Raw genomic sequence first — 20,677 nt, forward strand, 5'->3', positions numbered from 1 at the left:
CTCTCTCTCTCTCTCTCTCTCTCTCTCTCATAACACCCCCAAATGCATGGGGAAGGCAAAAAGATGGTTTACCCCAACTCACTCATGAACCAACTTTTAATTTACCCCTACAACCACCCCCCTATCATCCTCCTTTCACCAATCTACTTAATTAGTTGACTTCCCTCATAATTTTCTTGTTTATAAATTCCTCACCCAAATCCTCTCATTTCTCTCACACACATTAGTTCCCTCTTTAATCCACCCAAACTTAGTCACCCATAGCAACCAACCATGCACATCTCTTATTATCAGAAATCTTTCACTACTTTAATGGAGAGCCCTACAAATTCACCATTCAGGAAGTTACCTCATAATCATCATAAGGTATCCAATGGTTTGGTGATGATGTCATTGAGGAACTACAATTTTGTGGCTTGCTGCCAAAGTAAAGGCAATCATATGAGTCCAAATGGTTTTCTTCAAATCGCGACAATGAGATCATCGGTGGTGACGGCAAAACACCAAAAGAAGATGGGGCTCGCGGATTTGGTGAGTTGTGATGAAGCAAAAGGAAGCACGAATGTGAAGGGCCTTGAAGCTGGAGTTGGAATTGCTAAGTTTCTAAGAGGGAAGAGTTTCTTTATAACCGGTGCAACAGGCTTCCTTGCCAAAGGTAATGATTACTATTTTTTTCATTAAAGTCAAGTTATTTTTATTCATTTCTGATGGGTGTGTGTGTGTGTGTGTGTATTTATTTATATTTATGATTCTCTTTCTAGTTCTCATTGAGAAGATTTTAAGGACGACACCAGATGTTCATAAAATTTATGTCCTTATTCAATCTAGCAACAAGGAAGGAACCTTTGATAGAGTGAAGAATGAAGTATGAATCATTTGTATCTTTAGATTCTATGACTATGAAATATGTGTTACGTTTTATATAATTTTCATTTTTTTTTTTTTTGCTTTTCTTTTCAGATTCTAAATACAGAGCTCTTCAGGTTATTGCAAGAATTTCATGGAAATGATTACCCAGACTTTATGATGAAGAAGCTGATACCTGTAATGGGAAATGTGAGAGAAGCTAATATGGGGATTGAGACTGCAGTGGCTGAGGAGATTTCAAAGGAAGTTGATGTTATAGTGAATTCTGCTGCAAACACAACTTTTGATGAGAGGTATTCGAGGAACATTAGGTCCATGAAACTTTTATTAGATGCATATTTTTCAGTATGGATTAATTTAGAAAACTAAAATATAGGTATGATGTTGCACTTGATATAAACACCATAGGACCTATTCGTCTCTTGAGCTTTGCAAAGAGATTCAAGAGACTTAAGCTCTTCTTACAAATATCAACAGGTCAGTCACTTAACTTATGCAATAGACATAGAAATAATTTTTCTTTTTTGTAGTTCTAAGGTCTCATTCTCCCCTTACCATCAGCTTATGTGAATGGAAAAAGACAAGGGAGGGTAATGGAAAAGCCTTTTCTCATTGGAGACAACATAGCAAAAGAGTTGGTCTCTCATGAAATTTCAGCAAAATCCATGCCATGGTTGGACATAGAAGCCGAGATTAGATTAGCTTTCAACTCCATGAAGGCTCCTGATGATGCATTTTTTATACAGGAGATGAAGGATCTTGGCCTGAAGAGGTGACCAAAGTTTGTTCTCATGCAGACTAATATTATTAAAAATTTTGCTTATGATGTATTTGATATGATCTTGTTTCTTGGACCTTGTTAATCTGTAATTTGAGGATGCTAACAACTCTAGAAATTTGGTGGAGATGGAATAGAGAAGAAAAACACAGATTAAAAAGGACAAACCAAAATTCGAGGCTGCAGGAAACTCTAGAAGTCAGCAGAAGGAAAAGAAGAAGAAAAAACAAAATAAAAGAAGTTTATTACCTTTTTTTTTCCAAACCTCAATGTGCTCGAAATGAACTATTTATAGAACACAAGACAACTAACCATTATTAACTAACTAATTAACTATGTTTATTAATACAATGCAAATGTATTCCTCTAATAGTTCATTCACTCAAATAACTAAAATTTATACATAGGGCAAATATTTATGGATGGCAAGATACATATGTCTTCACGAAGGCGATGGCAGAAATGGTGATAGAATGCTTGAGGGGTGATATACCAGTTGTGATAATTAGGCCTAGTGTTATTGAGAGCACATGGAAAGAACCTTTTCCTGGTTGGATGGAAGGAAATAGGTAATCTTTCTTTTAGTTTTTTAACATTCCAAACTCTATTGAACTTTTACTAATACGTTCAATGCACCTCAGAATGATGGATCCTGTTGTATTATACTATGGAAAAGGCCAGCTTACTGGTTTTTTGGCAGATCCAAAAGGAGTGCTTGATGTGGTAATTGCTTCCATATTTTTCAAGATGTACTATTTATTATGTATTTTTAAAAATATTTTGTTATCAAAATTACAAAAAAATTTCTAAGACTTAATATATTTTTCTATATCCAGCGATGTATGGGAAACGGCTATAAAATAACGAGTTTAAACTCTACAAACACTTTCAAGATTTTTGAAAAGTGATAATTCCATTTTGTGTACACAAAATGAGCAAAATAAAATCTATATTTTTTAAAAATATTTTACTTACAAAAAAACAGAAGAAACCCCTAATAATTCCAATTTATGGTGGAGGCTGAAATCAAATTAACATTTTTCATAGGTACCTGTTGATATGGTGGTGAATGCGACGTTAGGAGCGATGACAAAGCATGGGTGGACAAAGGAACCTGGAATTCACATATATCATGTTGCCTCTTCCATAGTGAACCCTCTAACCTTTCAAGAGTTGGCTAATCTCCTTCACCAACACTTCAAATCTTTTCCTAGCCTAGATTCGAAGGGGCGACCAATCGAAGTCCTTCAAATGAAGCTCTTTGATGATGTGAAAAAATTCTCTAGCTATGTTAATAGCAATTTAATGCAACAAATGTCCCTGCACGAGAAGGTGTCCAAGAAGTTCCAGAACATTTGTATGAAGATTGTAGATCAAGCCAAATACTTAGCTAACATATATGAACCATACACTTTCTATGGTGGAAGGTGAGGCTTATTCTTGGGTTTTTGTGAATTTGAAATTAAGAAGCACATCTAACGGTGAGTTTTCTCTAATGTTGGTTTCAGGTTTGATAACACAAACACACAAAATTTGATGGGTGAGATGTCTGAGGAAGAGAGGAAGAAGTTTGGTTTTGATGTAGGAGAAATTAATTGGGAGGACTATATTTCTAATGTTCATATTCCTGGACTGAGAAGATATGTTATGAAGGGAAGAGGAATGTGTGCTGATACTTTAAAATTTACGGCAGCTAAAGTGTAAAGAAACTGAATAAAGAAAACAATAAAATTAAAAATAAAAATGATGTTTGCTTTGGAAATTCAGTGTCTCTGATGCACTGAAGTTAGTAAGCATAATATTTTTGTTCAAAAATTGGTCATTTCCATGGGTGCATGGGGTCAACAAGGCAGTGCTTCAATTATGTGATCTTATTTTATTTAGATATTATTTTCAAACGTTATAAGTAATCATGTTTAGACTTGAAATTATTAGATGTTTTTTATTATTGCTCTTATTTGCATCATTTAAGTAATTATTAAATAATTTTAATGTCTATTATCATTAAGGAACAACCCCTTGCATCAGTACTTTCATTCTTTTGGTTCATTATCAAGTATGAGTTTCAAAATCAGGAAAGACTTTTGATATTTAGTGTCGTGCTTGAAGATAAAAAGAGTTTAAATTTGAATCTCTTCACAAATGAAAATAATGAAAATTTTCATAATCATCAAATTAACACCACCTTAAGAGTAATTAAGTTGAAGGCCTCCCAAGGTACATGCTTTGCTTTTCAGAAATTTTTGAATTTACTAAGGTCGCAAGCTTCCATACTCAAGCCCTCTTGGGAATGCCTCGAGCCATTCCAAGTGTTTAGTTCCCTTCTCTCTGATAGCTTTTAACATTTAATAACAGATGACAAAATAATAAATAATGGAAAATAGCAATATGTTCCAATAATTATTTGGTTATATCACCTCATTTATTATTATTGCTTATTTACTTCTATACAAGTAACATAATCACCTTCAAATAATCACCATCTTGAGAGCTTACTTATGGCTACTGAGATCATAGTGATTAACCTCAAGCTCTAAGAAGAGCCATCATAAGCTAAGATAATGCCAAATATGTAAATGCTTGTAAATATCGACTAATCTGAAGTGGTAATAAACATATCATATGTGAAGTATAAATACTAAGAAGAGTTAGTTGTTTTAGTCTATATAATGCCTAATTCTTTCAAACTTCACATGTAGTAAGTTTGAGCACTCTCAATTATTTTTTAAACTTATTGTAAACTTTACATTTTAGAATAATTTTATCTTATTTTACATCTTTGTATTACAATTTCTTTATTATTTGATTTATTTTTAATGATGAACTTTACATGTAATAATCTCCTCAACAAACCTTAAAGAATGTTGGTTAGTTAACTGAAGTGCTCTAAAATTCATCTATATTCTTTGTGTGGCTCTCTTCTGTCTTTGTAGCATCATATAATGACTCTTACAACTAGTAGACTCTGTCGCCCAGCCCAAACCCACCCCCACAAATCTCTAATTATCAAATGAACATACTCTCCTTTCAACATCCTTGATAAGGTAAGTTATGACCATCAACATTATTGCCATCAACTATTAAAACCATTAACTATTTGTTATTGTAAATGAATTTATGGTAGTGGATAAAAGCAACAATCACAATTATGATTCTCAAAGAGCATATGATCAATGGCAAAACTAGTATCAAAGCCTAGCCCTCTGTAAATTTTATCATTTATCATAATAGATGAACATAATGAATTCATTGAAGAAGAATATGCTTAAGCCAAGAGCATTAACTGAGCCGTACAAAAATAAGCTGCAATGTCAGGATACCACTCAAAATCCTTATTCTTCTATCTTCCTTTTAGTACAACTTTAAAGCAACTAATATTAAAATAAAATATAAATTATTCCTTGCAAACCTATGCCTCACCCTAAGAATAAAGATTAAGAGATAACAACTCTTCTCTAAACTAGTAGGCTAGCAGTGAACTAAGTTTTGAAAAGCTATGAAGTTCAAGATTCTACTTTATTTGTCTATCTAAATAAAACATAAGCTGACGCCTATATAATAAAAATATTGAGACCATGTATGCTTCTTATGAAGAATAAATAGCTAACTTGCTTGACATGCTTGGCAATATTTATGTTACTTCTTCTTGGAACTTGACATTCCTTCCTATAATGAAAAAAAAAAAATTAATATTGTTAGTTATCTCACTTTTTTTGGCACATTCCAAGTATACAACTATCTTTTAGAAGGCACTCTTACAAATATAAAACTGAAGCTCACTTTTTGAAGCACAAATCAAGTTGATACTTTATCATTATATGAGATCTCTTCAAAAAAATCATACTCCTAAAGTTTTAATTTTAAGGTCCTTAATGAGCCTAAATTATAATTTTTTTATAGCATCCCAAATAAATCAGAAAGAAATAAGGAAAACAATCCAAACATACAAACAAACAATAAAAATTAAGCACTCCAAAATATATAAATGAGGCCAGTGTGGTTGGGTCAGCGACATATCACAGGAAAAACAAAAAGGGCAGTCGAACTCTGCATATATATGTCTGATCCTAGATCTATACAAAAATATATAATTTAGACTTAAGGTGCGACACACGAGTTACCGCACCCGATTCATGTCATGTACTTTGAAGCGTCATTACCCTCGAAACCCAAGCTCGTACCTTATTTCTGATACAGGCTCAACCTGGGGACTTTATCAAATACATTTGAAAGAGAAAATAAAGGCTCCACCTGCATGAAAAGCAATGTTAGTGGGAAAACCAACAAACATGCAACGTATAATGAGCTATCTTTTCATCCGGGGAGCTAAATGATACATGTAAGCAAAAGATTAGTAGAAATTATTGTGTGCTCCCCCTTAATAGTACTCGTGTGTGTTCAAATATATGCACGGCTCCCTGTAGAAGAACACCCTGATATACATCATGCATATCTAGCATGAAAACACACCAAAAAGCGCAAAAAGTGACTCCTGGCTAGCACGAGCAAATCAACCAAAACCAATAGCCAGAGGTGTCGAAAGTACTACACAGCATCAAAATCCCAACCTAGCACACCGTCTAACGAGAAGTTTCTTAACCAACATCTTAATGCAGGATAAGTCTCCGAGAATGTATGACTTTGATGAGGTTGTCACACTGTCCTAAAGCTTCAAGGGATCTAAATTGTCACTCATGATGGATTTTGAAAGAATTGACCTTATATATGGTATAATTTGCTACATGTATAATTTTAAATTTATGGTAGAAATAATAAATAGCAAAATATATGATTTTTTTAAAATTTTAAAATAAGAACTATTAAATGCGAGTCCGTAAAATGCAAGGTGACATGAGTTATATCGATTAAATTTTTAACAAAGTTATAATTGTGTCAATCCTGATACTTAAACTCGCATTGCTCACCGAGGTCGACTTGTCAAACAATGCTTGTTTAGACATTGCGACCAATATGGGGTCACTCGCCTATCGAGCCTAGCTCACTAATCATGTGCGCATAAAAATGCAAATGGAAATAGTCATGAGATAGAAGTGATTAGGAGTTTGTCGTAGAGGCAGCGACTCAGGAGCGGGCGTGTCGTGGAGGTAGCGACTCACAAAAACGAGTGTGATGTGGAGGCAGTGGCCCGAAAGGGTGGGTGTGCTATGAAGGCATCGACCCAATGGAATGGGTATGTCGTGGAGGCAGTGACCCGAAATGGTGAGCGTGTCGTGAAGGCAACGGCCGGAGGAATGGGCTTGTCATAGAGATTGTGACCCGAAAGAGTGGGTGTGTTGTGAAGGTACCAGCCCAAAGGATGGGTCTCTTGTGGAGGTACTGACTGTAAGGGGTGGGCATGTTGTGCAGGCAGCGATCCAAAGGAAGAGTGTGTCGTGGAGGCACTGATCTGGAGGGTTGGGTATGTCATGGAGGCAGCAGCCGGAAGAATTAGGTGTGTCATAGAGGCATTGACCAAATGGGGTGGGCGTTTCGTTGAGACAGTTTCTTGAAGAAAGAGCGTGTCGTAGAGTCAGCAGGTCAAAGGGTGGATTTGTTGTGGAAGCAGTGCTTGGAAGAGTAGGTGTGTCATGGAGACAGTGGCCCAAAGATGGGTGTACCACGGAGGCAGTGACTGGAAGGAGTGGGCACGCTATGGAGGTAATGACCCAAAGGATAGATGTATCATGGAGGCAACAGTCTGAGGAATGGGTATGTAGTGGAGGCATAGACCCGAGTAGCTAAGTGTGACGTGCAGACAGCGAGCCGAGGAATCAGTGTGTCATGGAGGCAGTAACCCGAAAGAGTGAGCGTGATGTAAAGGTTGTGGCTTAAGGATAGGGTGTGTCATGGTGGCAGCAGCTCAAAGGATGGGTGTGTCGTGGAGGCATCGACCTTAAGGGCTGAGCGTGTCGTGGAAGCAGCTGCCCAAAAGATGGGTGTGTCATGGAGGCAGTAATTCGAAAGGGTGAGCGTGGCATGAAGGCAGCGGCTCGAGGAAAGGGTTTGCCTTGGAGGTAATGACCCAAAAGAGTGGACAGGTTGTGGAGGCAGTGGTCTACAAGACTGGGCGTGCCTTGGAGGCAGCGGTCTACAAGAGTCGGTGTGCCATAGAGGTTGCGATTCGAAAGAGTAGACATGTCTTAGAGGCAGCGACATAAAGGGGTGAGTGTGTTGTGCAGGCAGCGACCAAAATGGGATGATTCTCATTATAGAGAATCATATAAGTGGGGTGAGTGTATGAATGGACACTCAAAGTGCAACTCAAGCAAGTGTGTGAATGGGATGATTCTCACAGAAGAATCGATCCAAGGGATGATCCAACTCCATTGTACATCCAACCATCCCAGGGACATCCAGAGGCTCATCCTCAAGATGCAAGAATTGACAGTCATGCCATATCAAATGGTCGACCCGTATTGACCAAGCTCAACTGACCGAGCTAATTTTTTGGACCCAAAGCGACTAATTTCAGACGATTAAGTCAAAAAGTGGCCAGACAAAAGGCTCATGTTTGTAAAATACTAAAAATGCCATAGTATAGACCACTTTAAAGCATGGACAAAGATGTAGTATCATCATCATATGATTCTTTTATTCTATAAATAGGGAAATTATTTTATGAATAAAAGGATGAATCACAATTGATCGTAACGGATTATTGTTACATGTTATTCACTCCTCTCTCTCTTTCTTTCTCTCTTTCTCTTTCCTTACTTATATTCTACTTTTTTGTGTGTGATTCACGGATATATCAGGATTCAGTAAGTATATAGTCTCATATAAAAATAATAATAATAAGCAAAGCCTCCACTTGCTCGTTCAGGTTTATGTAATCTCATACAAGAACTCTTTGGACCATTGTGCACTACTCAAGTTGGCTTGGATAAGGGAAAAAAAGTCCAAATTTTATGAAATATTTTAACAATGCTTAGTTAGCGATCAAATGACACGCGGGTTACTTCCATCTTATATAAAATATCTTTATTATACAAGTTTTATTTTTATTTCAAGCATCCACATTGAGGTGTTATCACTTGCGTGCCCCCATGGAGTTGATAATGCTCTATTTTTAATGAAATACAGATACAAGAGGGGAAGAATCCGTCTGCGTCAGGAATGATGATGACATGAACAAGAACCAACTTTGTGTAGAGATGCCAAATGGCACAACCAAATAGCAAATGCTGTTTGATTAACTCTTGTGCAGGTCCAGTTGCTTCTTTTATATTTTGTGGGGAAGAAATTTATCAAGCAGAATAGGAAGTACATGAAAGAAGAAAGAGGATTGATATAGTAAAGAAATAAACAAGAACATGACACAAGAAGAACTCTGAAAGAATTGAGATAATAAGCTGCAAAGGAAGAAATTTATCAAGCAGAATAAGAAGTACATGAAAGAAGAAAGAGGACTGATATAGTAAAGAAACAAACAAGAACATGACACAGGAAGAACTCTGAAAGAATTGAGATAATAAGCTGCAAGATCTAATTAACAAAAAATTAACAAATAAGCAATTGAATAAAATTAAATTAGTATATGATTAATTTACGTAAATTAAATAAGATAATACAAAAGTTGTGAGTTTTCTTATAATTAAATAACATAAATAAATACTAATAGACTATTTTATTGATAACAAATAGGAAGAAATTGTGTTGAATTATTATGAATATTATTGTTAAACTATAATATTTGCGAATATTAAATATATAACTAAACAAATTTAAATAAGTGTAGACTTTTCATATAAGATCACCAATCGTCTATTTTATAAATCAAATAAATAAGCAATTCAATTTTAAATTAGTATCTACCAAGTTTACATCCACTAATAAAATAATATACAAGTCACTGGCTAACTTTCTTACAATCGAATAACATAAATAATTATTAATAATTTATTTTATTAAAAAAATTAATATTAATCCTACAAAATATATAATTAAATAATTTCTAATTGATTAAATTTTATTTAAATAATATGTCATTTATAAATGAACTATTATGGAGCTTATTATAAAAAACTTATTAAAAAAGCTTCTTCATGGATATAGACAAACAATTGGACCTATGTTTATGTTTGATTCATTAACATTCTAGTTCTAAAGAAAAAATATTAAAAGTAATCCATTTATTAATTTGAATAAATTTGATCGAATATCAATCAAGTTGAGTTCGCTTTGTTCATCGAGTCCATTCGCTGATGCTTGTTCAAATTTAAACTTACTTATTAAGAACCCAATCAAATTTGGTTGAAACTCAATTCAAGCTTTTAGAAATATGTTCAAACTTGAGCTCATGTATTCAAGCTCCGCTCAAACTCAATTCATATAAAATTATTTAATTTATTAAGAGATAATTTGTCTTCCAAAATAAACAAACTTTACATGAGTTTTATTCCGACTATTTATTTTGAAGAATAAACAAGATATATGAAATAGTCTGAAAAATAAATATTCAACCAAAACCATGCGTGAATTTTAAACAAATCATAGTTAAAATTTTTAATGAGTTTGTTCACAAAAGTTAACTGATTTTGTTCAGAAATATAAATAAAAAATACTATTCAATTTTGTTAACTTATCAACCAAATATTTACAAAAAATATTCAAGTTACTGAGCTTGCAGAGAGCTTTAACGTGCAAAATTGTAATGAGCTTGCTTTAACAGCTCCAACCAGTAATTTAACTCGAGTAAACAAACTTGTAGAATAAGAAGCTATAGATTTTACCTTTGCTTGGTCTTCAACTGGTGTATCTGAGATTGTTGAGCGCAAGCCCAGCGTTAGTTCTGAATCTGCAATAACGACATCACAGAAAGTCTAATTGGTAAATTCTGAACTCTAGTCATCAATAGCCCATTAATTGTCATCCAGAACTACTAAGCTCAAAAATACAAGTCAAAATATAAGATGACCAAAGTGAATCTAAGCAATTCCATGTTAACACCCAGTAAACTTTAAAAATCCAAAAAGGAAAATCACGCATGGAAGAAGACCACCACCACAAAGGTTTGAAATATATGGCAACATGAAAGCATATCTAGCACAAGTACAACAAAACAAATCAACAAGACTGGAGCCACACCCAAACTCAATGAATCCCCACTAACTCAATAGTCCTCCGGTTCTTCCCCATCATCATCAGCACCCTCAGCACCGACTTCCTCGTAATCTTTCTCGAGGGCAGCAAGATCCTCCCTAGCCTCCGAAAACTCGCCTTCCTCCATTCCTTCTCCAACATACCAATGCACAAAAGCACGCTTTGCATACATGAGATCAAATTTATGGTCAATGCGGGAGAACACCTCAGCCACCGCAGTGTTGTTGCTGATCATGCAAACCGCACGTTGCACCTTGGCAAGGTCTCCTCCAGGAACAACTGTAGGAGGCTGATAGTTGATTCCACACTTGAAACCAGTTGGGCACCTGCAAAATATACACACATCACAAAACCTCCCTCATTTCAATAAATTTTGCCAAACCGGAAGGTTATGAATCTCACCAATCAACAAATTGAACTGTTCTCTTTGTTTTAATTGTGGAGACGGCAGCATTAACGTCCTTGGGGACAACATCTCCACGGTACATTAGGCAGCAAGCCATGTACTTCCCGTGCCTTGGGTCGCACTTTGCCATCATGTTCGAGGGTTCGAACACGGCATTAGTTATCTCAGGAACAGAGTGTTGTTCGTGGTATGCTTTTTCAGCAGAGATGACCGGAGCATATGAAGAAAGCATGAAATGGATTCGGGGGTAAGGTACGAGGTTGGTCTGGAACTCGGTGATATCAACATTGATGGCTCCATCAAACCTAAGAGATGTGGTCAGGGATGAAATGATCTGAGAGATTAAACGGTTTAGGTTCGTGTAAGTCGGCCTCTCTATATCAAGAGAACGCCTGCAGATATCATAAATGGCCTCGTTGTCCAAAAGAACAGCAACATCGGTGTGCTCCAACAAGGAGTGAGTGGACAAGACGCTGTTGTATGGCTCAACAACTGCTGTGGAAACCTGAATTAAACAAAAAACTGGAATCAATATATATGGAGACTAATTCAAAATAGAACAAGGCGTTCCCCCCACATGAATGAGAGCATAAACAGCTAGCATCAATGCCTATTAAACAAGACCAACAATCTTCAACTTGAATACAGACGCAAACACAATAATAGAGAGGCCCACAACAGCTGCCATGCACGTGGGCTGGCCATACGTAAGTCAGAAGAGCGCCATACACCTTTAGAGTCATTATTAATTGCTTTCGAGGCATGTGCAAAAAAAGAAATCAGAGAGACAAATGAAACAAATGTGGTGGTAGTAAAACACAAGCATTGCAGGAAAACTTCTGATTTACATGAGTTACAGTGGAAACGGGAAAGTAACAATTGAAGTAAAGATTTTTAATATATACATTAAGTCATAGTTTAAGTAATAATTATATGTACTTAGACCTGCTAAACACTAGGGGGCTGTTTGGCTGCAAGTAAGATCTAGTGTTAAAAGGATTTGATAAATCAGTAGATCCACCTAATTTCTAGATTTAGTAAAACTGGATTTAAGCCAAACCGCATGCAAAATTGGGGCTTCTAAAATTAAAAATTAATAAATCCATTAAACTCATGCATTTTACAATTTGATAAATCAGTAGATCCACCTAATTTCTGGATTCAGTAAAACTGGGTTTAAGCCAAATTACAGGCAAATTTGGGGCTTCTAAATCCAAAAAATCATAAATCTATCAAACTCTTGCATTTTTACCATTTGACTGGATTTAGTAAATCCAATGCTAAATTCTATCAAAAGAAGCTATTAAACAGCTCCTAAAACTGTTGAAAATGTTCAAAAAAATTAAGAAAAATTATCTTTTGTAAACCGACAATCAAAGTCATCAGAGAAAACCCCACTACCCAAATTATTCTAACAAATAGCTGGCATAACAAAGACGAGAAGAATCTTTCAGAATATACATAAAACGAAATTCTTATGTATTTACATATCTAACATCTAAACTTTCATATTTACATGCATATCACTCAAATCATTAATATCACATCCAAATAGCATCATCACTAAATTTTAAAAAGTGGAATACACCTTTTCATGCATAGGATTATGACACCAAGGTGGTATGAGTGTAAACACTAAACTCATGCATATGTTATGAGTGTAAACACTAAACTCCAGGTGTTAGATAAGTAAATACATAAGAATTCTGTAGTATGTATACAAATTTCCCAATTCACAACATAAGGGAATATATAAAAAAAAAACATTTGGTTTATGATTAATCTAGCAGAAAGAAAAAGCAGAAGAGAAATAAAAAATAATTTTTATACCTGTGGGGAAGGATAGATGGTAAAGCCAAGTTTTGATTTCTTTCCATAGTCCACAGACAACCTCTCCAACAACAAAGAGCCTAATCCAGATCCAGTGCCACCACCGACAGCATTGAAAACTAAGAAACCCTGCAAACCAGTGCAATTGTCTGCTAATTTTCTAACCCGGTCAAGGCACAAGTCCACAATCTCCTTTCCCACTGCATTTCATATATGAAAATAAATTTGAGTCCCAATCCACAAACCACAAGGAACCCGTTTACATTTCTAAAAGAAACAAAAAGAAGCAATTTTTAAAACCTGTGTAATGTCCTCGAGCAAAATTGTTTGCAGCATCTTCCTTTCCAGAAATCAATTGTTCTGGATGAAAGAGTTGTCTGTAAGCACCAGTCCTCACCTCATCGATCACGGTTGGTTCCAGATCTACAAACACTGCTCTTGGAACATGCTTACCAGCACCTGTCTCGCTGAAGAAGGTGTTGAAAGCATCATGAGCAACACCCACTGTCGTATCACTGTCCAATGTTAACAATAAAGTGAGAACGAGACAATCAGATCAAGTAGCAATGTCTAATAAAATTCCAAATAAACATAAATCATCACAGAATGCAGGACTAAAGTTTTAGACACGGCTCAAACACATGCATCGGAGTGAAACAACTCAAAAAAAAAAAAAACTTCACTCCTCCTGCTAATAGGGATACGTTTTAAAAATCCTAACATGCTACACTAGGACAACGTATTATAAGTTCAACAAGACTACCCTTAAAGCAATTGCAAACTTACTAATCAAAAATAAAAATAAGCTACAAAAGAATGAAACAGTGAAAGAAAAAAGAACATCAGACAAGTTTCTCAAGTAGAACGAGTAGTAAAGAACAACCAGATTTTAGAAGAAAGAAGCAGATCTCAAGGAATAAGAGCCTCAAAGTGGAACAGGCTAAACCATTCCAGCAAATAAGCAGAAACACGCATCTAGTGAAGAAAAAAAGTTTACGCTATAAATTTTGCCATTTTTTTCCAAAAGAATGGAAATAAATAACAAAATATTTCAGGCATAGACCACCATCCAAACAGACTTGCGTACGCTCAAATCAGAGAAATCAAGACAACAAAAAAGGAAAAAAAAACAAAACCCTACAGATCCACAAGAATACTTGAGTTACAACCTCGACAGTTCACTCGAACTAAAGAAACAACAAAGATGCCATTTTGTGGGCAGTAAACCGATCCAATACATCTTATATTAACAGATCCATGTCAGAGAATCAATCCACGCAACGAACAACGTTCAATGGCCGTGACACCCAACAATCAGATTCAAAAACGACGAACCATTCTAAGATCTAATCCTAAATCCTTCCACCCAAAAAAAGAAACCAAAAAAAAAAAGGAAAGAATAGCAAGCAAACCTTGGCATCATGCCATCGGGTTGGATCCCGTGCTCTAGGCAGTACAACTCCCAACAAGAGTTACCAACCTGGATCCCCGCCTGCCCAATGTGGATGCTGATGATCTCCCTCATCTCTACCCCCTTCTAAAACCCTACCCCTCTTTCTTCCCACCCCTCACTCCCGCTTTTTCTCTCTCCGCACGGCGGCGAAAGAGAACCGATGCCCGCAAATGGAACGCCGCGAAGAGGGGAGAGATTTTGAGAAGATGAGGAAAGCCCAACCCTAATTTCTTCTCACTTTAAAGAAGAGCGGAGAAAATGGGGGGAAAAGTTAAAATAAATTATAAAATAGTAAAAAAATCGTTCGGAAAAGTATTAAAAATAGAGTAGTTAATCTGTAGAGATCGACAAGTGGACCCACCGGTCACATTCGACCAACTCGGCCGCCCGCGCCCGGTTCGGCGGTTCTCTTTCAAATTCCAAATGGCAATAAACAGTAATTTGCTTCCATGTCCCATTCAATTTAATTATTTACATTTAATGTCCAAATAAATAAATAATACATGTCAGTTCATCACATAATTGTCGGTGAGTCGTATTTCCAAATGGAGTTAAGATTAGGGCTCTAAATGAATCAATGCAATAATTCGAAGTTGGCTCGATTAATATTTAAATATATTTATTCAAATTAATAAAAAAATAAGTTTAAATATATTTTAGAAACTTGAAATTTAAACAATTAAATTTGATTATATTCCAACTCATCCGTCAGTGTACACCAATAAATTGATTAGTTGTTAAATCTTTCATGCTTGTATGATATTTAAATAAAATATAATTAATAAGTATGTATTTAATAATATATTTGATGAGTTAGAAAATTCGCGTCAGTTGAGGAATAGATTATCGTCTTAGCGTTGCACGAGAATTTAACGCACACTTGGGTAAATAAAAACACCCATTAAAGACGTCAGAATTTTTTACATGAAATATCCATAAAGGAAAAAAACCACTGGGTTTGACCCATATAAAAATTTATTATAGATTGAAGATTACAGAGACCCCTTGTCCCACGGACTAGAAAAGGGTTACTAGGTTTTCCAAGCTCCTACGTCAACTAGCGGCTTTCGGTCGGAGGTGGTTGACGGTGATTGGAGGTGATTAACGGTGCTCAGGGGTCGATGACGGAAAGATGGTGGTTGATGGCGACAGTAGTGCGCGACGGTGGTCGGGGTTTGTTGACAATGGTCGATAGGGGCTAATCGGCGGCGGCCCGCCGGATAGACGTTAACAAAGCTAGAGGCTTGAGAGAGAACTTAAAACCTTGAGAATGAGTTAAACTTCAGCATCAACCGCCGACCACGGTCTCCTTCTCAAAGCTTTAATAATATATTTAATGGTAATATATTATAAGTATATCACAAAAATTTAATGCAAATTTATTATTATTTTATTTTAATAAATAATTTTGGCATTACTTATTTATATTATTTGATGGAAAAAAATTTTACAACTTATATATCATATTGTTTGTTTGACACGAAACAAGTTAGATGCTATTTCGAAATCTATTTAATCAATTATTTATTTAGATTTGTAAGTTCATTTGTTAATAGCTATGTACTACACATTTAAATTTTTTATTTGTTTATTAGTTTTTTATAAAAAAAAATTATACAAATTAAATATTAATTTTATAAGAAAATTAAATACTCATTTGAATTTTAGCTTTTTAATTAATATAAACAAATCAAACACAAATCAAATATGAATATTGAAAATACTAAATAAGCTAAGTATAAACATACTTTTGAAGCTCGACTCAAAAACTCGAATTGAACATGAACAACTTATAATCAGAGTTTGACTGTGAGATATACGAACACACAAGTTAGGTTCCATTTGTTTTTTCATGTATCAATTTCATAAATCTAAAACAATTTAATTATCAATTATGCAAAGTTTCAAACTGAGCTTTTTTAAATTATTATTTAAGCATTTTCTGCCTTCTTATGATGTCTAGATGAAAATAATTTAATATGATTAAGAAAGAAAAAAGGATTGATTTTCATGGCAATGCTTAAGGTGATTTGAGCCTAACAGCTTTTAACATTAATTAAGCATAAAGTTTAGGGAAATTTATGTATGCAGCACACAATTCTTATGTATTTATATATCTCACACCTGAATTTTCATATTTACATGCTAACACTTTTGTGGTTTAAACTTATGCATTAAAAATTAGGTTTTTTTTAAAGTAAAATTTTGCATATGATTTTCAAATTTTCAATGTTTATCATAAAATATGTAAATATTTTTTGTTTATAATAAAAGGGTTCACATTTTGAAGATTACAATTAAAATTTTAACTTTTATTGTTAATAGTTTATTGAATTTTTAACGATTTAATTGTATATCATGCTTTTACATTAGTTTTATAGTTCATTAGAAATATTTGATTTTTAATAACATTATGCTTCGACACTATGTCCCAACAAAAATAATTAGGCTCCCAACAAAAATACTTAGGGGAATTTACATAAATACCGCCCAATTCATATGTATTTATATATCTAATACATAAGCTTTGATTCTGAGCAGTCAAACTACCGAACAGGTAAACTACCTATTTGCCAAACTGGCGAACTGGCTAATTGTTGAACTGGAAAACTCCATATTTGTCGAACTGACAAACTGACGACCCTGTGAATAGCCAAATTGTTGAACTGTCGGGCTGTTAAATTGTCGAATTGAATTGCCGAGGTGTTGAACTGTAATTGCTACTTAATTGCAGAATAGTCCAATTTTTGAAATGTTCGGCTGTCAAATTGTTGGACTAACTAAAAGTCGAATTGTTCAGTTGTTAAATTGGCGTACAACTGTTAAATTGCTAAATTGTCAAATTGTTCGGTTGTATACTTGTCAAATCAGCCAAATGTTGAATTGTCAAACCACTCAACTATTGAATTGTCTAGTTGTTGAACTGTCAACTATAGGATATGACATAAAGCTACATACATGACATAACGTTGCAAGATGTTACATAAAGATGTAAGATGTGACATAAAGTTGTAGAATGTGACATAAAATTATATGATGTGATATAAAATTGTACCAAGTGATATATAGTTATAGGATGTGATATAATATTATATATCTTTTTATATATTTATTAGTACCATGAAAAAAGAAGACTCAAGACTTATAAATAAAGGTCAATGGCGAAAATAAAAGGCAGAGACTGAGCTCTCTCTTTCCAGTGGTTCCTTCTTCTCTCTTTTTATTTCTCCATCTCCTACTAAATGCTAGAAGGATTTGAACGTATCACAAAGACATTAAGGGACTCCATGTTCTAAAAGGATTCAATATCTTGAAAATTTCAATGAGCATGAAGTTCATACTCAAACTTTATAAAAAGAAGTTTCCCACATAAAGAATGATGAAGAAGAATGATAGATTACACCATAAGATTCATAATGTAGCAAAACAATGAGTTGAGAGAATAGGTCATGAAGGTCATACGAGACACAAGAGAGGCCTCTGTATCTCATTCTCAAGCTAGACTCATCTCTTTCTTCCACTTTTTTCTAAAAAAAAGGTGTTTGCCAAGGTATATGTACTCATGAACAATTCGAGCCCTTATATTTTAAAAGGATTCAATAATACCACATAAAAAATGCCACCATTTTAACTTTTAAAAAGTGAAATACAACTCTTCATGCATAGGTACGGTGTTATGTATGCTAAAATTAAACTTCAAGTGTTAGATATGCGAATGGAAAAACATTGAGTGGTCTGCTTGTTGATCTGCATGATAATTATTATCCATAAAAATAAACTATGACCCTTGTGGTCAATGAATGCTATTGTAGTTATCGAATACGGTATTTATGACTGACTACAAGCTTTGTAGCCAACACTACGGTCTTTGTGGCCGACTACCTCCGAGTATAGTCATTGTGGCCAATGAATATTACTACAGACATCACCTAAGATTTTGTAGCCAATCATTGTCATATAGTCAAGAGCTATATTTGTCGTAGCCCAATTATAATTATTATAACTAAAAAATAGTTAAGCATATGTGATTATCAACTTTATAAATTCCTATTTTCTATTTGAGGAGAAGAGTAAACATATATATTTACAATTACATAATGAATTTTTTGCGGTCTTTTTCGTCCCAACAAAAATAATTAGGGGAATTTACATAAATACCGCCCAATTCATTTGTATTTATATATCTAATACGTAAGTTTTGATTCCAAACAGAAACTATCGAACAGGTGAACTACCTATTTGCCAAACTGGCGAATTGGCTAATTGTTGAACTGGAAAACTCCCAATTTGTTGAACTGACAAACTGACGACCCTGTGAATAGCCAAAATTTTGAATTGTCGAGCTGTTAAATTGTCGAACTGAATTGCTGAGATGTTGAACAACAATGCTCCTTAATTGCAGAATAGTCCAATTGTTGAAATGTCCAGCTGTCAAATTGTTGGATTAACTAAACGTTGAATTGCTCAGTTGTTGAATTGGCGTATAGCTGTTGAATTGCTAAATTGTCAAATTATTCAGTTGTATGATTGTCAAATCAACCAAAAATCTTGAATTGTCAAACCACTCAACTATTGAATTGTCTAGTTGTTGAACTGTCAACTATAGGATATGACATAAAGCTACATACATGACATAACGTTGCAAGATGTTACATAAAGATGTAAGATGTGACATAAAGTTGTAGAATGTGACATAAAATTATATGATGTGATATAAAATTGTACCAAGTGATATATAGTTATAGGATGTGATATAATATTATATATCTTTTTATATATTTATTAGTACCATGAAAAAAGAAGACTCAAGACTTATAAATAGGGGTCAATGGTGAAAATAAAAGGTAGAGACTGAGCTCTCTCTTCCAAGTGGTTCCTTCTTCTCTTTTTTTATTTCTTCATCTCCTACTAAATGCTAATAGGATTTTAACGTATCCCAAAGACATTAAGGGACTCCATGTCCTAAAAGGACTCAACATCTTGAAAGTTTCAATGAGCATGAAGTTCATACTCAAACTTTATAAAAAGAACTTTCCCACATAAAGAATGACGAAGAAGATTGATAGATTACACCATAAGGTTCATAATGTAGCAAAACAATGAGTTGAGAGAATAGGTCATGAAGGTCATACGAGACACAAGAGAGGCCTCTGTATCTCATTCTCGAGCTAGATTCGTCTCTTTCTTCCAAATTTTTTCTAAAAAAAAGATGTTTGTCAAGGTTTATGTACTCATGAACAATTTGAGACCCTATATTCTAAAAGGATTCAATAATACCATATAAAAAATGCCACAATTTTAACTTTTAAAAAGTGAAATATATCTTTTCATGCATAGGTAAGGGTATGCTAAATTTAAAGTTCAAGTGTTAGATATGCAAATGCATAAACATTGAGTGGTCTGCTTGTTGATCTGCCTAATAATTATTATCTATACAAATAAACTATGGCCCTTGTGATCAGTAAACGCTATTGTAGTTATCGAATACGGTCTCTATGACCGACTACAAGCTTTGTAGCCAACACTACGGTCTTTGTGGCCGACTACTAGTGTTACAGTTTCCAACTATAACTTCTCTGACCAACTACTGCTATTACAGCCTCCGACTATAGTCATTGTGGCCAATGACTATTATTACAAACATCACCTAAGTTTTTGTAGCTAATCATTGTCATATAGTCAAGAGTTATATTTGTTGTAGCCCAATTATAATTATTATAACTAAAAAATTGTTAAGTATGTGTGATTATCAACTTTATAAATTCATATTTTCTAATTAAGGAGAAAAGTAAACATATATACTTACAATTACATAATGAATTTTTTGCGGTCTTTTTCAGTTTCAGGGTTTTTTCACATAAAAAATATTAGTGTCTCCTCCTGTCATTTTTTTTTTATTATTTGTATGTGTTAAGCCTTTATGCAATCCTAAGACGTTAAATTATCACCTCATGTTGCGAGAATTTTCTAAGAATGAATCAACTCAAGATGCTTTAACATATACGTCCAATTCCATCGGAAAAGCTCAGCTGTTGTGGTCTGGACCAAAATAAGCCAATAATAATGATGGCAGACTATAAGACAAGATTCAATATTTAGATCTAGAAGATGATAATTCAACGCCGAACGTTTCAATTTGAAATCGAAATTTTAGTCTTGGACGAATTTCACAAATTGCAATTCTTTGGGGGCGAGCTTGAAAGAAATCACTCGGCCGGCTATATTCGATAATTACGAGTAT

The 20,677-nt window shown here is 34.4% G+C and overlaps 2 protein-coding genes across 2 annotated transcripts; one reads left to right on the top strand and one right to left on the bottom strand.

The window, feature by feature from the left end:
• The first annotated feature begins 155 nt into the window (after positions 1-155).
• LOC110027894 (fatty acyl-CoA reductase 2-like) lies at positions 156-3,495 on the top strand. Its single transcript, XM_020729517.1, has 9 exons — positions 156-655; positions 762-865; positions 961-1,160; positions 1,244-1,344; positions 1,429-1,639; positions 2,053-2,214; positions 2,287-2,368; positions 2,693-3,072; positions 3,154-3,495. The coding sequence occupies exons 1-9, from the start codon at positions 274-276 to the stop codon at positions 3,347-3,349; spliced, it is 1,818 nt and encodes a 605-aa protein (XP_020585176.1). The 5' UTR covers positions 156-273; the 3' UTR covers positions 3,350-3,495.
• A 7,015-nt stretch (positions 3,496-10,510) lies between these two features.
• Positions 10,511-14,676, bottom strand: LOC110027895 (tubulin alpha-3 chain). Its single transcript, XM_020729518.1, has 5 exons — positions 14,396-14,676; positions 13,284-13,498; positions 12,984-13,183; positions 11,150-11,658; positions 10,511-11,073 (listed from the first exon to the last, which is right to left on the bottom strand). The coding sequence occupies exons 1-5, from the start codon at positions 14,506-14,508 to the stop codon at positions 10,758-10,760; spliced, it is 1,353 nt and encodes a 450-aa protein (XP_020585177.1). The 5' UTR covers positions 14,509-14,676; the 3' UTR covers positions 10,511-10,757.
• Between the last annotated feature and the right edge of the window lie 6,001 nt (positions 14,677-20,677).

This window comes from Phalaenopsis equestris, unplaced genomic scaffold (genome assembly GCF_001263595.1).
Source record: "Phalaenopsis equestris unplaced genomic scaffold, ASM126359v1 Scaffold000462, whole genome shotgun sequence".
NCBI lineage: Eukaryota > Viridiplantae > Streptophyta > Magnoliopsida > Asparagales > Orchidaceae > Phalaenopsis > Phalaenopsis equestris.

Coding starts and splice junctions, on each gene's coding strand:
- LOC110027894 (XM_020729517.1), top strand. CDS start 274: ATGCACATCTCTTATTATCAGAAATCTTTCACTACTTTAATGGAGAGC. Junction 1,640..2,052: donor AAGGATCTTGGCCTGAAGAG/GTGACCAAAGTT, acceptor ATTTATACATAG/GGCAAATATTTATGGATGGC. Junction 3,073..3,153: donor TACACTTTCTATGGTGGAAG/GTGAGGCTTATT, acceptor TGTTGGTTTCAG/GTTTGATAACACAAACACAC.
- LOC110027895 (XM_020729518.1), bottom strand. CDS start 14,508: ATGAGGGAGATCATCAGCATCCACATTGGGCAGGCGGGGATCCAGGTT. Junction 11,659..12,983: donor CCATCTATCCTTCCCCACAG/GTATAAAAATTA, acceptor TGTTTAATTCAG/GTTTCCACAGCAGTTGTTGA. Junction 11,074..11,149: donor ACAGTTCAATTTGTTGATTG/GTGAGATTCATA, acceptor TATATTTTGCAG/GTGCCCAACTGGTTTCAAGT.